Source organism: Anabas testudineus, chromosome 1, assembly GCF_900324465.2.
Source record: "Anabas testudineus chromosome 1, fAnaTes1.2, whole genome shotgun sequence".
NCBI classification, from domain to species: Eukaryota; Metazoa; Chordata; class Actinopteri; order Anabantiformes; family Anabantidae; genus Anabas; species Anabas testudineus.
This window is the reverse complement of record NC_046610.1, coordinates 3,041,737-3,057,903: the sequence shown is the minus strand read 5'-3', so window position 1 is coordinate 3,057,903 and position 16,167 is coordinate 3,041,737. Positions and strand designations below refer to the sequence as shown.

Genomic DNA, 16,167 nt, shown 5'->3' with positions numbered 1-16,167 from the left:
GTTTATCCATCAAACAACAGAGTCTGAACCAGACTTTACTGGTTCTGACTCATTTATCCATCAAACCAGTTTTCCTCCTAATGATGCAGCAGTGCTGGAGCCAATCCCAGCCAACATCTGGTCAGACAACCACTGACACTCACATTCACACCTATGGACAATGTAGAGTCATTATTTATATTTATTTAGGCTCCAGCACTCCTGAGACCCTTAAGTGAAAAAGTGGTTAAGATAATAGATGAATGGATGTTGTTAACAGGACCTCTCACCTCTATCATCTCTACACGTTCATTCAGTTCAGTTTTTAACATCAGACTTTTCTTCTTCCTGGAAGAAAAAACAACACAAATACAAAGTTGAACTACCGGTAAACTTAATTCATGACTTTTAAAAATACAACAAATTAAAGAGCAGTGATGGAACTGATGGATTTTTATTGTTTTACCTCAAACACAGACTGAAAACAAACAGAGGAATCAGCATCAGGACCACAAGAGTCAACCTGAAGATGTTCATTATCATTAATTTACCTGGAAATGGAAACAAGTGTTGTCAGGTAATACTGCTACTGTTAGTCAGACAGTATCAGTAACCAGAGGTGTGTGAGTGTGTGGAAATGTCAAGATGAATAACTCACGTGTAACAACAGTCAGATATAAAGTGTTGTTATGACGTCCTAAACTGTTCTGGACTTCACAGTAATAATTCCCACTGTGTTCAGCTCTGAAGTCAGTGATGGTGAAGATCTGTCCTGAAGCTTTTGGTGACTCTTCATTCTCCTTGTACCAGGTATAATTAGCTGCTGGGTTAGCATCACTGCTACAGGTCAGAGTCACTGAACTACCCTCCACTATCTCAGAGGGACTCACTGACACAGAGGGAAGATTTGGACGATCTGGTAACAATAACATAATGTGTAGAGACAAACATACTGAATGACAGATGAACATATATGTTATTGGAAAAGCTTTTGTCCTAGTTTAAATAATAAAACATCAGGTTAACATGTGACTTACATTGAACATTTATAAATAGAGATGTAGAGTTTATCACTCCATATTGATTCTTGGCCTCACAGTAGTATTTTCCTCTGTTCTTAGAGCTGATTGAGGTGAAAATATAAGTCCCTCATCCATGAACATGTTGTCTGTTCCCCTTGTACCAGGTGTATGTGGCTGCTGGGTTAGCATCACTGCTACAGTTCAGAGTCACTGAACTACCCTCCACTATCTCAGAGGGACTCACTGACACAGAGGGAGGATGTGGAGGATCTGTGTATGTAAATATAGATTATTTTTTCTAAGACTCTCAGTCAACCAGGTGAAGTTATCTGGAAGTTGAACCATGGCAATTGGACTTCTTTCTTGTTAGATTGAAATATTTCACTACTCATCAAATAGCTTCTTCAACCTAAGGAGAGTTGATTGGAGACCAAACATTATTCCTCCAGGTAGGTTTCACTTCACACCTGCCCAAATCACCACATCCACATTTTGTACAGAGAAGACACTAAAGGAAGCTTTTAACTCTTCCTTTAAGAGAGGTGGAGGCCCTAAACACAACCTGTCTCCAATTTAACATGCTGCTGTTTCTTCTTTCTACTAAAATATCACAACTGTTTCACGACTGGTGCTTTGATTTTGCATGTCGTCAGTAATCAGTGTTACAGGTAAGTTACAGTTCCACGTGTAACCGGTGAGGTAGTATGAGATGAACTGAGTAACAACTATCTGTATCTACATACCTGACAGTTCTGTCATCACTGCTGTGTTCAACATTAATGTTGGTTCTGTTTAAACTGTGCAAAAGTGGAAGTTCACAAAGAAGAAAATCTACTGGTCACGGAAAATGAGGCTTTTAAATTCTCTAGACATAAACAACGTAAGAAGGGAAGTATGGGATCAATAATCTTAATAAAGCTGCTGTTACCTGATGGATACGTTTTGGCAAGGAGCGAGTATATCTCTAGTCTAACGAGAAAGAAGCCATGACTCAACTTCCACATGATAACGATTATTATAAGATGACAGTACAACAATAGAGGGGCTCAGTATTACACAGTGCAAATGAAAAGTTATAAAATGACTGTGAAACTGGTAGATACAGTCTTATTAGGTTAAAAGGACACATTCTCAATTTAATGTTGCACTTGACAATAAAAGAATTCAAAGACGATTGAATCTGATGCAGCAGAGGTCGACAGATCCTGACTCTCAAACCCTAATGTAGATGAAACTTCACCAACATTTTCTATAATACAACTAAATATACATCTTTATCTAGTCACCACTACATCAAAAATACTCACCAGTCTCTAAATCTACAGACCACTTTTTAATGCAGGCTTCCTAACACAGTAGGTAGTAGTAGTAATCTTTCTGAATTTGATTCTCCCATGAGGTAAAACATGTACAGACTCTGTGGTACTCATGAGTAAATTAAACTTCATGTGTAGAATTAGTACAACACAACAGATTGAATGTGCCACTGTAGTTTATAACCTGTATGTTACTCACATTTTACATCAATAGAGATGATTTCAGATCGCGTTCTCCCCAGTTCATTCTCAGCTGTACAGTAATAGTCTCCAGAGTCAGAGGACTGGATGGAGCTGAAGGACAGACGCTCTTGATCGACAAGCCGTGGTTCATCAGTTCCATTTTTCTTGTACCAGGTGTATTTAGCTGCTGGGTTAGCATCACTGCTACAGGACATTGTCACTGAACTACCCTTCTTAATTTGACCTGAGGGAAGCACCGACACTAAAGGAAGATTTGGAGCATCTGGACAGGAAGGAAACATACAATATAACTAATGTATGATAAAATTAAACAGATTTTTAATTCCTAATGTTTAACTGTTTATCTCTTTTACAAAAGTAAAGCACAACATTTCATCTGTCCCAGCTCTACATTGTTTTTGATGGAGGCAGTTTTGGACAGAGGCCAACATCTAACCTTTCTATACTTAGTTATTCTAATGTATTTAGGTGTTAGGTTTCTTTTTTAATAATGATTGTTGTGGTGAAACACTGTGATGACTCCATGTTGCTATTAACCAGTCTGATTTATTCTAAACTATTTGGTTCAAACTTGGTGCCAGATTATTTTATTCTAGTGAAACAAAGAGGAGCAAACTCACACACTGGAGGAGAACGGAAACGCTCATATCCTAAAACTTCAATGTTGCAGTAATATCTGTTTGAAGGATCAAATCCATCTAGGAGGAAATATTTTTTTCCTTTGTTTTCAACTTTCTCTCCATTCTTGTACCAGATGTAAGAATGATGATCGAACAGTTGATAATTGCTGCGACATGTCAGTTCTGTCCAGGTAGAAAACTGGTCCACTGTTGATTTCCTCACATCTACCTGGAACTGTGGATCTGAGGACGATGATTGGAAATTTTATTTTAGAATCAACTGCTGACATTTGTACAAATAAATAAAAGAACAAACACAAACATTAAGTCACAGTGTTACCTGAGAAAGATAACACGACTCCTGGTGAACCAGTGTATTTCCCAGAGTCATGGTTTGTTATGAACTTGAACTTGTACTCAGCTGAATCCGTCTCTCTCAGGTCTCTGATGGTCAGAGTGCAGCTGTTTCCATTACACTGATCCTCCACACGACCTGAATAATCTGAATCTTCTTTTAGATCCAAAGGTTCATTATTAACAAACCAGAATGTTTTTGTCACTCTCGTGTCAACGTTATTAACTCTGGATGGGTATCTGTAGGAGCAGTGTATGTCCACTGTTGATCCTTTGGAGCCACAGATCTGAGTAGAAGTGTAAGTTACTCCCCAGTGAACAGCTGTAACACATCAGAAATCACATTAACATCAAAACACATACTTTCATTAAGCCTGCTGTGATTCTGTGTCTCCTAGTTTTTAAAGATTTATAGATTTGAAACCTTCCTCTTTCTTCTCCCTATAATCACATTTTTCCTGTGACCTTTGGAAAGACCCGAACCCCAAAATGTGAAACTGTAATATCATACTGTATATAACGCGACATGGTATTTTTTACCATGTGATGGATCTAAATACTTTTTTCAAGACACCTGCAGCACATTAGTTATGAGTAGTTGGTGTTAATGTTGTTAGTGGAGTAAACTCACACACTGAAGGAGAAGGGAACAACTCCTGTCCTCTTACAGCACAGGAAACTCTGTCTGTATCCACAAAGTATCCTGAATAAGTATTAGATGTTTGTCCCTGAATGTTTTGTCCATTCTTGTACCAGATGTAGGTAAAACGATCAGGTAGAGAACATCTGTTCAAACACCTGAGCTCTGAACGCCTGTAGGTTGATGTGATCACCTGCACCTGGAGGTCTGTGGATGTGAATAAAGAACAGACGTCTTCATTTTAGACTGAACTGTCAGTATCAGTTCACACAAACACACTCTGAATACTTCTTCAGATTTAAATGTTACCTGTAACAGACAAAGTGACTCCAGGTTCTCCAGTGTATCTCCCAGTTTCCAGGTTTGTTATGAACCTGAACTTGTACGTAGCTGAATCCGTCTCTCTCAGGTCTCTGATGGTCAGAGTGCAGGCTTTGTTTTCACACTGATACTCCACACGATCTGAATAATCTGGGTCACTTCTCAAGTCCACATGAACGTTATTACTCTCTTTTGTAAACCACAACGTTTTATCTACTCTTTCTACAGTGTATGGGTATCCATAGGTGCAGCTTATGGTCACTGTTGATCCTTTTAAAGCACAGATCTCAGTAGGTTTTCTGTAAGTCACCCCCCAACCATTCTGGCTCTTCACAACTGTAACAACAAACAATATCAGATTTATAATTATTAGAGAACAGCCTTATTTTTTACTTTATAATTTGTTTCTGTATTGCTAAACTAATGTCTTCAAAGAACCACAAAGCCACAAAGATCCAACACTCAGTAATTCAGTTCTTACAGTGGATGGGAGGAACTACTCGCTGCTGAGGTCACTGGATGAAATAAAAACCTGCAGACTGGCTCTGACTGTACTGATATAAGCTGGACGTGTCCTGGAAAACCTTCAGAAATCTCAAAATATGATTCAGTGCTGTCACAAAATGTTACTCATGTCTTAAATTAACAGTGGATGAGATTTAAGTTTTGTATTTTTTATTTTTTTAGTTTTTCTTGTTATCACGTTGATCATTTATCACAGTTTCAGCTTTAGTGCATCTATTAAAACAACTTTCTAAATACCTCTGATATTGTGGTGGAGCAGTAGATCAGTGTTACATGAGGTTTGTATTCACACAACACAGAACAAAAAACATTCTAATTTGCATTGATCCACACTAACGACATTTACATGAACTTTAAAGAAGCTCCAGACCATGAAAACCAATTTCTGCCAGGAAAGACAGAAAATAACTAGTCAGAAATAGCACTATTGAATTCATCCTTTTACTCATGTTTTTGTTCTATTTTATGATTTTTTTCTATGTTTTTTATGTGCTGTTCTAGAGAACAGTTCTAATAATTACAACAGAATCAATGCAGTTAAATTAAAACTTGAACATGAAGCAGCAGTGTGACTTGATCTACTGTGTTAACTCAGGCGTAAGTGGTAACTACAGTGTTTAACAGATATTTATTTTTATTGATACTTGTTCTATAACTATATCCATTAAGTTCCTTCACAGTGCATAATGATATTTTTGTCAGCAGAGAGGATGAGATCTGTTTTATCAGAGCACCGTGTGCACTAATAACTTTCTCCACTGGTGGAGTCAGTTCTCAGACTCAGACTCAGCAGTCTGGGGTCACACTGAACATCATGGTTCACATAAAGCAGAAACAGAAACACTTCTATCAGACAACGTACAGCAATCTATTCCTAAATTTGAGGATCAAATTGAACCCGGACTCCTCCAACAAATGTCAGACTACTTAGAAACACTAGAGGCCAGAAGACCTCCGTCGAGCACAGACATTCTCTGATCTATGAGGATTTATCGCTTTCTATTTACCTCCCGTAACTAAAACAACACTTAGAGACACACAGACTGTTAAAACAGACAAATGTGCAAGAGTTTTAAGGAAACGCAACACATAAGATCTAATCTACAAACATGGTGTGAGAATTAATATTTTCTTTCTTCAAAGTTCAGATTTTCTAACTTAGAGTTTGAGTGTAGATAAACTGTTCAGTACCTGTCACAGTGAGAAGAACAACTAATCCACCTGCTGCTGCTGTTAAACTCATCTCTGCTCCTCTCTGTGACTTCAGAGTCGTGAGTAAAACATGTACACACAAAACCCAGAACTGTTATCTGTGATCTGGACTCTAAAGACACAAGTGAAGCTGTTAAAAATACACCCAGCTTCCTTCCTCTTTACATGATTTACATGCATAATGAGTAAGAACGCAGAAGAGAACAGTGAAAACCATTAAGTAACTTTCTGGCCCTGTAAAACATGAATTTCTTTATTTGAAAGACTGTGAGAAAGTAGTTTTGTGGCCTGTTAGTAGGAAAACTGTTACACACAAGAGAAGCAGACCAAGGAGAAACAGTGGCAAAGAACATTTCTTTATCAAATAAATATATGAAACACAAATTGTTCTTCAAATAGATTTAAAGAAGAGAACAATAGCTGTAAGTAGAAATGATTCACAAAAAGAAGCTACGATGAACTTTGAGATCAGAAAATGAACATGAAGGTAAAACAGGTGATTAAAATATTCCTCTTTACTAACATCTAGTGGAGGCTACTGGAAACTAAAACTAGATCAGACAACAAGTCAAAACACAGAAACAATAAATAATAAGTAAAGCTACAAGTTACAGAGAAAATATGAAGGATTCAATGTGATTTGTTGCCATTCTTAAATATTCCAGCTCTTCCAGGTCCCATTGGTTAAACTCCAACTTCTAAACTTCTTGTGATCCTGTTAAACAACCACTGTCACCATCCTCACCTGGTCCTGCACCAGTTTTAGTTCTGTTTCATGTCACTCAGTCTCCTTCATGCTCACCTAGCATCACCCCTGCTGCTGCCCGGCTCGACTTCGAACTGACTCTCTTTGCCAGAAACCACTCTGAGCCACTGTTCCCAGTCAACCTGATCAGATCTGACTTGGTTTTCCCTGGCTGCGAGTGTGTTTCTGGGTATGACTGGTTTTGCGGACCTGCTTACTATGACTATGTTTTGGATTTTGCCTCCCCAGTCTCCTCTCCAGTGTTCTCTCAAGACTCAGGAACCTGAACCCCCAGTCTCTCTGCTGCTCCTGGTTCTCTTCCCCCCTGCTCTTCTGTATGATACTCCTCTTCAGAACAACTACTCACAGAATCCTAACCTCTCCGGCTTTGGAGTCCCCTGATCGACTTTAACCCTCAGAATCCTCAGCTCCGCAGCTCTGCACTCACCTGTCCTACTACGATTCCCAGAATCCTCTGCTCTCCGTTTGTGATTTGTGATGATTGTGACCTTCAGATTCCTGACGTCTGCTTCTGACACAGAGATATAAATAAAGCAAAATGTCAACATGTGAGAAGTGAGTGTGAAACTATTAAACTATATAATTAGCATCATTTTCTGTGAGGATAATATTACTGTGGTACGACTCCTCACCTCGGAGCAGCACTGTTAAACGTGAGTACTCAGTAAGTTCTTGTTCCTCCATGTGTCTGAGCTGTTCTGTTGTTGGAGTAGACAGGATCTGTGTGTTTGTTGGAGAAGTGGACAGTGGAGTACTGAAGTTTAAAACTTCTGACCTGTTCTGTTGTCCGGTCTCTCTTCAGGCTTAGATGATTCTGTGGAAGTTTAATGAATTAAATTAAAATCAATGATCTGGATGGTTCATTGTTACTTTAAATTAATAAATCAAAAACACTACAGACAAACAAAAGTAATTCAAAGTAATTTAAAACTTTTTTTGCAAAAGCTGCTGCAACCAACACACATATGATTCTAACGTGGTTTTTTAAGATAAGACAATTTAAAGAGACGCAGAAACTGAGATGTCTATCAACTGTTCTACATTTGGACACAGCACAGTTTCTGTATGTGTGAATGATGCTCACATTAGCAGATCAGATATGACGGATGTAACAAACAGTTTGACACTTCACTGTCTTTACACCACTACATGATGCACGTTTATTTTTATCATTAATATGAAAATAAACATAAAAAAGTGCTTTGGCAGCTTATTAACTACAGTACATGACACACAACCCCAGAGTTCCTGCATGTCCAACAGTCATCTGGCATTTTTGTGACTACTGGCGTTGGTGTTTCAGGGCACAGCCAAGCATGGCTACAGGCCCAACCAGGTGTAATGTGGAGGTCAGGTGGAAGACATTACTGGGAGGAGTGGTTTGAGCAGGTGGAGCTGGGGCGGGAGTCATGACCATAGAGATCCTGAATGTCGTTATCAACAGAATTAACAGGCAGCTGATTAACTGCAATAACCAGATGAGTGTTACTGCATAATATCAGTTTACATTTAGCTATACATCAAATATTTAGTGGAATATGGTTCTAATCAGCTGGGTTGGTTGTAAAGTGAGAGGAAATAAAAACCACTGAGCCTGATCTACTGACATCATGGATTTGTTTCTGCTTCTGGAAACTAAGCTGAAGCTAATAGCTACTGGTAGCTTTGCGTCAATGCAGAGGAATAGTTGCACAAACAGATGAAGGTACATAGACTGAGTGGGGTTCAGCGTGTAAGAAATGAACTATTTGAATACAAAGATACAGGCAGTGATCAGTTATTGTGTGTATACACAGTACAAAGGAAGATTTAAAATAAATCTCTCATTAATCAAACAGTGTAAAGATGATGTTGCCAGTGCTTCGTGCATTGGTGTGAACTAATTAACTGAAATGTTAATTTAAATGCAGTTAAATTGGTCAAAACAAGAGGAGAAAACGTGTGTGCGGGCAGTTCTGTGTTATTCTTGATTGTTTTCCTCTCTGTTTACTCTGTTGTCAGGTTGTTGCTGAGTTAAGTGTGAAAAACAGAAAGACACGATGAAATGGTTCAAGCAGCTGTGATAAAGACAGATAAGAAAAGTGTTGACGTCTTTTAAAATGACATGGAAACATCACACAGAGGTCAGACAGTATCACCAACAGCCAACAACACTGTTAACGATAAAATGGTGGAGGTAAGCAGGGAAATTCAAAATGGCTTCAAAACAAACTGATTCTTAACCAACAGGGAAACAGGGAACCCACAATCAAACAGAGTGAAGGGAAGAAAAAACTAGATAAAACTAAAAAAGATAAAACTAAAAATGTCTCATGACAAAGGAACTGAGAACAAATTCCAGTGAAACTGGCTGTGACAGACACAGTGGAACAGAGAACATAACCTAAAGTTCATTAGATTTACAGACACCATTAACAAAAGGCAGACAAATAAAAACTCTAACAACAAATTAACAAAATACATCGTCTTATATTAGACAAACCAAAACTTGGGGTGGACGTCAAAAGGTCCAAGACCATAACAAAAAACAGATTCAAGTTCTCTTATACAGTACAAAGTAAAAAGGGATCAGGCCTTACAGGGGCAGAGCAGAAGCAGATGAAACCACAAGAAGAGGTCAAGCTCTGGATCATTCAGAGGTCAGATTCAGAGAACTGGTCCTGACGTTGACTGACTGAGCAGCTTCAGTCATCTGGCAACAAGTTCCTCTTCTTTCTTCCTCTCTGGGGTTTGAAAACAGCCGGCATCCAAAGCATGTTGCATTGCTGCCATCTGTTGGAGCCATTTGTTATCTGACTCAAATTGTCTTCATTAGTCCGGCTCTTCTCAAAAAGTTACACACACGGTTCATAACATGTCTCAACTGACTCAGAGCAGCTTCTATACAGAGTAAATGAGAAGTGGGAGCAGCTGGGAGTGGAAGTGGCTCACATTAGCAGGGGGTAGACCAGTCACAGGAGAGTGAAGGAGAGGCAGGAACCATGTGTGGGTCTGTAGGTATCAGGTCAGAGCTGCAGGGATGTGACCAGGTGACCAGAAACAGGAGGAGAGAGACAGGCAGGTATGTGTGTCAGGATGAAATGAGGGGGAAGAAACAAACAGGGATCATGATGGTGAGTTTGAATTCAGATACAGGGAATGAACTAAGACAACTTCACTGTGGGACACCTGTACCTTCTCTCTCTCTTTAAAATCACCTCTTCTACCTGATTTTGACCAGAATTCAGATTCTTCATGTTCACTGTGAACATGTGTCTCACATCCTGGTTCCAACCTTTTACTACAACTATTAAGAATCAGCCGTCAGTGTGAAACACAGAGTAGAGAAAACTACAAACAGTTCAACTGGTTTCCAGTAATTTTCAACCATGAACCATGAGGTTGTTTCTCTAAGTAGGAAATTAAATCAAAGTGTTATTATTAATCATTTAATAATGACGGAGGACGTAATGTTGAAGCTTCACCACTAGAGGGCAGAGAAACATCAGAGACACTGAAACAGAACCAGGAAACTACAGTTTTATTATTACAGCAACAAAACATGAGAAATGAATCATTTTAATTAGAGTTTCTTTATAAATGAAATCTCATTATGAAAAACTGCAATTTAAAGCTGAAGTCCAAACCTTTCTACACACTGTCGCCCCCTGCAGCAGCGAGAAGGAACTGAAATATTCTACTGCAGTATTTAAACAATCTAGTAACACTGTGATAAAACAGGTCAGTGATTGAAACACTACTTGTTTTAAATGTTTTAAACAGACCTAATCAGTTGTTTCTGTCTAAACTTGTGTGATGTCACTCATTTAAAAATTATCTGGAAGTTCACGGCAACTGGACTTCCTCCTTGTTAGGTTGAAACGTTTCTCTGCTCATCCAAGAGGCTTCTTCAGTCCGAAGGTGGTTGGAGCCCACAAATTTGTACTCCAGACCTGAATGGGCTCGTTAGGTGAAACAATGGAAGTGGAGGATGTGAAGGATGTAATATTCATGCCTCTGCCATTCCTCTTATCACCTATAATGGGTCATTAGCTGTGTCCAACCAGGTGCAGGTGTGAATTGGACCTGATCTTTCTGGGGATGGATGAAAGGGCAGCATGATAAATAGAAGACAGGTTGTGCCCAAGGCCTCCACCTCTTTTGAGTGAGGGGGTGTTGATTTGCACATGCATGGCTTCCCTCACCCCTCTCTCAAACCACTTGTCCTCTTTGTCCAATATGGGAACTTCACTGTCCTTGAATGAGTGTCCTTTGTCCTTAAGATGAAGGTCAACAGGTGATTCAGGTCCTGAGGTGTTTGGTTCCTGTTTGGTCCAATGTACAGTTCAGATCATTCTTCACTGACTGGAACACATACACTATATTGCTTAATTTGTGTTTTGGAGTCCGGTATTAGGGATGGACGAGTTCCTGTCTAAGTAGGTAGGTGGGTTTGAAATAGACAGGTATGCTGTGTTTCCTAAAAATCCTTTTCAGCTTCTGTGAAACCTCAGTCATGTTAGGGATGACCAGGTTTTTCATTGGACCTGTTTTATTTAAAATTGTGAATTCATTTGCAAAACCAGAATATTCCCATTTATCTGTAACTAGCTCTAACTACCTCCATTAGTTCAGACACTAAATATGTATAAAAACATCCCACTATAAATTCAGGTTGTGATCATCAGGTTTAGTTGATGGTGCTGTACGTTGCAGACGTTTGAGCTTTAGATTCCTGACGTCTGCTTCTGACAGAGATATATAAACAAACAAAATGTCCAAATGTGAAAAGTGAGTGTGAAAATATACAAATTATACAATTAGCATGATATTCTTTGAGGATAAAATTACTGTGGTACAACTCCTCACTTCAGAGCAGCACTGCTAAACCTGACATCTGAGTACTCAGTAAGTTCTTGTTCCTCCATGTGTCCTGGCTGAGTTCCTCTGATGTTGCAGTAGACAGGATCTGTGGGTTTGTTGGAGAAGGTGACAGTAGAGTACTGAAGGTTTTCCTGCTCCTGTGGTTGTTCCTGGTCAGACACAAACTGAAAAGACGAAATCAGTTAGAGTCCCAGAACTCGACTGACTGAAACGTCTGTCCAGAAAAGGACAGAAGTGATGGAGGAAAGATCACTGAAGATGTTCATCACATGAGTTTGTTTCAGAACTTTAAAGAGAAACTTAACATCCTCTGTAAACCTTGTTCTTTCTGACCTACTGTGGTTTAACTTCTCACCTTGCTGCAGTGATGAACAGGTGAACTCCAGGACCCCATGACATCACTGTTCACAGGTTCTACAGAACATTTATAACTACACCCTCAGACACCTGTCAGTGGTTGTGGGTGTGGACAGAGGTGAAGCAGCAGAAGAACCCTGATTTTCATCCTGGAGTCTGTTCCTCTTTATTCAACTACTGTGGTTCTGCTGCCTGAACTGAACTGAACTGGAACAACAATAGAGTTTTAGTAGCAGAGAAGTTCTGACCTGTTCTGTGTTGTCTGGTGTCTCTTCAGGCTCAGAGGATCCTGTGGACGACCTCTTTTTTCTGGTTACAGTAAATGAAATGAAATTCATTAAATCAATTAAATAAAATCAGTGATTAAATAAAGTGGGATCCAGTGAAACAGAGCTGCTCACCGGATCAACAAGAAGACAAAGATCAACATGATGATCAGGAGAACAGCAGCAGTTACTGCAGCAGTTGTTAATTTCCATGCTCCTGGAGAAAAGACAAAAGAAAACACTGAATTCAGGGTTTTTAAATTAAAGGAGCACATTTGGACCTGGACATTTTGTCATCATGGAGGAGAAAACTAATTCCAAAACTTATCAACTTGTCCCACAGGATGATGTCTGGGTGGCTGGAAGCTGAGTGATACAAAAGGATATTGACCTTAAACCTAATAGTAAACATACAGAATGGATTTGGACAAACAAAATCCTCCTTTTAGAACCAATACCTCAACCTAATAGACGTGTGGTGACCCTGTCAGTGTCCTGTGATGGGTAAACGTAAAAATCTCACCTGCAACAGTCAGATGTAAAGTGTTGTTATGACGTCCTACACTGTTCTGAACTTCACAGTAATAATTCCCACTGTGTTCAGCTCTGATGTCAGTGATGGTGAAGATCTGTCCTGAAGCTTTTGGTGACTCTTCATTCTCCTTGTACCAGGTATAATTGGCTGCTGGGTTAGCATCACTGCTACAGGTCAGAGTCACTGAACTACCCTCCACTATCTCAGAGGGACTCACTGACACAGAGGGAAGATTTGGACGATCTGGAGGAGAAAACATTTAACACATTTAATTAATAATAATATGAACATGCAAGTTTTAGATAATTTGGAAGTTAAAATAAACAGTGTTGATAGATTCCTTTAGTGACTATCTGGAGGTTTAGATCAGCTATGATGTTTTCTGTTTTCCAGCATTTACAAATTCATCCCCCGTTATTAAAAATCTGTTTATGGTAACAATAGCTATAGTTTAAATGTGCTGAATATTAATTTATATCAAGGAGCTGGTTGTGAATAAATGTGTGTTTAACATCTTCTGAAGCTGCTCCGTGAGCGACAGCAGCAGACTGTGAATAAGGAAGTGCATGATCAGCAAAACAGTTGATGAATATTTAACAATGTGCAATTAGTTGAATGAAACATAAACTTGTTTTGTTTCACTCACATTTCACATCAATAGAGACAGACTCAGATCTACTCTTCCCCAGCTTGTTTCCAGCTTCACAATAATACTGTCCAGAGTCAGAGGATGTGATGGATCTGAAGACAAACTGTGGTTCTTCATGGATGGATTTAAGATGTGTGTCACTCTTGTACCAGGTATAATTAGCTGCTGGGTTAGCATCACTGCTACAGGTCAGAGTCACTGAACTACCCTCCACTATCTCAGAGGGACTCACTGACACAGAGGGAAGATTTGGACGATCTGGAGAAAAAAAAACATGAACATATATAAGTTGAGTTTTCACAATGAAAATCATTTTACATTGACCATTTTCACACAAACAGAAACTGAGTGATGCAGCTAAATGTAATTCATTGTGAAAAATAAAATGTCCTCATAGATAATAAATCACGGATATAAAGAGTCCTGACATTGATGTTTGATGTGAATCACCACAAAACACTGAACAATATAGAATCAAGAGACAGTAAAATAGTTTAAAGACTCAGGATGGTGAAAAGTCAGAAGACTGGAAGTAAACTCACACACTGAAGGAGAGGGGAACTTCTCATGTCCTTTTACAGCACAGAAAACTCTGTCTGCAGGAGAAATGGATAAATCAAAAGAAGAAGATGATGTTTCTCTCTGAATCTGTCCGTTCTTGTACCAGATGTAGGTAGTATGATGAGGTGAACAAGTGCTTTGACACTTCAACTCTGCTCTAGTAGAATCCTGTTGGACAGTAGATCTGATCACCTGAAGCTGGAGATCTGAAATATAATTAAATAGATGTTTTTACAAACATGCAAATACAGACAAATATAACCTATTATTTTCAAGAAATTAACCATTGGAAACATAAATGAAAAAGATTTTAAATGAAGATGTTACCTGTGACAGACAAAGTGACTCCAGGTGAACCAGTATATTTCCCATCTGGATGGTTTGTTATAAACCTGAACTTGTACACAGCTGAGTCTCTCTGTCTCAGGTCTGTTATCTTCAGAGTACAGGCTTTGTCAACACGCTGATACATCACACGACCTGTGTAGTCTGAGTCTGTTCTCAGATCCACAGGTTCATTATTATTCCCTTTAGTAAACCATAATGTTCTCTTAATTTTAGTGTAATCGCCTCTTACTAGATATGGGTATGTGTAGTAGCAGTGTATGTCCACTGTTGATCCCTTTATACCACAGATCTGAGTAGAAGTGTAAGTTACTCCCCAGACATTCTGACCCTGCACCACTGGAACACAGAGCACAGCAGAAACCACAGTTAAAGTTAACAATCAGTTATTAAGACAAATGATATTAAAGAAAGGAAGTTGTCGTAGTCGTCATAAAAAGTTACTGTTCATGCATCAATCAAACCACACCGGTGAAAATAAACATCACCAGCTGCCATTTTGGTTCAATTCAACAAACTCCTGTCTCTGTACATGAGGCTGCTCTTAAAACTAACAGTGACTTTGGTTTGAGGTTTGGGACAAACAACCTATATGAGAGCTAAAGTTGGAGGACTTGTTGTTCTTGTCTAGGTTTTGTTCATGTTCTACTTATTAAACTTTTGTCTCCTCATGTTCTCCTTCTTAGTTTGGAGTATCTCTTGTTCTATAGAGCAGCTTTTCCTCTGTTTGCAGTGACTTTTTGTTTTTCTTAGTATCTTGTGTCCTTCCTTGTTTCTTAAAAACTTTCTTTTCACCACTACCTCATTTGCTCTGGTCTACATCTGGTTCTACCATCTTGCAAAACTCATGACACTAGTTGAAATAAATGTAGCTCAGTACTTCCCAACAAAGGTGATGTTAGAAAAGAAACAGGAACAGACGTGTTATTGTTGCGGAATCAGTCTTTTTTAAATGTCTTCACTGCTTTTGAACAACTAAATGTTGTCGACAGCGACTGGAGATGTCTTGTTGGTTTATTTCAGAATACAGAACAACAAACTACTTTAATCAAATATTTATAAATCCTACATTTGATCCCATTCGTCTCTTTTTAAATACAGTGAAGGTAAATGTAGAGATACAGTACCTGACACAGAGAGAAGGAAGAAGAAGAATCCACTTGCTGCTGTCGGACTCATAGCTACTTATCTGTCCGTCACTTCAGTGATACTAAAGTAGTAGGTCAAAAAAATGAGGAAGTGTATCAGTCATTAGGCAATTCTACACTGGAGGATGTTGCTACTAAAATAATTTTACCTCATTTAGCAGTCGACAGGAAACCAGGATGCTCACATACAGACTTCCTCACATAAACTATCACAATGGATAAAACACCAGTAAACACTTAAATAAGTTGTTGAGGTGTCTGTTTTTTAACTCTGACACTTTAAAGTAGATCATTAACAGTTCAAATTAATATGTCCAAAATCTATTTTTACTGCTTCATTTTCACTTCTGATAAATAGAAAAGAAAAACTTTAATGTCAGGTCAAAGACGGATGCTCCGTCTAACTCAGGTAAACAGAACACAGAACAATACCTTATAACACAAATAAACATTTAACATTCTTCAAACTGTGCAACTAACACAT

The 16,167-nt window shown here is 38.8% G+C and overlaps 2 protein-coding genes across 2 annotated transcripts in view; both read right to left on the bottom strand.

Annotated features, from left to right (window-relative positions):
* LOC113162176 (B-cell receptor CD22-like) overlaps positions 1 to 9,659 on the bottom strand; it is a 44,203-nt gene extending 34,544 nt beyond the window's left edge. The window contains exons 1-8 of the mRNA XM_026360207.1: positions 9,539 to 9,659; positions 7,592 to 7,773; positions 7,387 to 7,470; positions 4,445 to 4,792; positions 4,127 to 4,342; positions 3,482 to 3,817; positions 3,142 to 3,384; positions 2,517 to 2,783 (exon numbers count right to left, since the gene is read on the bottom strand). Of these exons, the coding sequence (XP_026215992.1) occupies positions 2,517 to 2,783; positions 3,142 to 3,384; positions 3,482 to 3,817; positions 4,127 to 4,342; positions 4,445 to 4,792; positions 7,387 to 7,470; positions 7,592 to 7,643 (1,546 nt within the window). The 5' untranslated portion in view covers positions 7,644 to 7,773; positions 9,539 to 9,659. The remainder of the gene's footprint in view (positions 1 to 2,516; positions 2,784 to 3,141; positions 3,385 to 3,481; positions 3,818 to 4,126; positions 4,343 to 4,444; positions 4,793 to 7,386; positions 7,471 to 7,591; positions 7,774 to 9,538) is intronic.
* An 811-nt stretch (positions 9,660 to 10,470) lies between these two features.
* LOC113162180 (carcinoembryonic antigen-related cell adhesion molecule 1-like) lies at positions 10,471 to 15,953 on the bottom strand. The gene is made up of 10 exons (XM_033326030.1): positions 15,833 to 15,953; positions 15,663 to 15,745; positions 14,518 to 14,874; positions 14,172 to 14,396; positions 13,627 to 13,887; positions 12,969 to 13,223; positions 12,581 to 12,662; positions 12,428 to 12,488; positions 11,808 to 11,986; positions 10,471 to 11,686 (listed from the first exon to the last, which is right to left on the bottom strand). The coding sequence occupies exons 2-10, from the start codon at positions 15,712 to 15,714 to the stop codon at positions 11,629 to 11,631; spliced, it is 1,530 nt and encodes a 509-aa protein (XP_033181921.1). The 5' UTR covers positions 15,715 to 15,745; positions 15,833 to 15,953; the 3' UTR covers positions 10,471 to 11,628.
* Between the last annotated feature and the right edge of the window lie 214 nt (positions 15,954 to 16,167).

Coding starts and splice junctions, on each gene's coding strand:
- LOC113162180 (XM_033326030.1), bottom strand. CDS start 15,714: ATGAGTCCGACAGCAGCAAGTGGATTCTTCTTCTTCCTTCTCTCTGTG. Junction 14,875..15,662: donor CTTCCTTCTCTCTGTGTCAG/GTACTGTATCTC, acceptor TCTGTGTTCCAG/TGGTGCAGGGTCAGAATGTC. Junction 14,397..14,517: donor AGTCACTTTGTCTGTCACAG/GTAACATCTTCA, acceptor ATTATATTTCAG/ATCTCCAGCTTCAGGTGATC.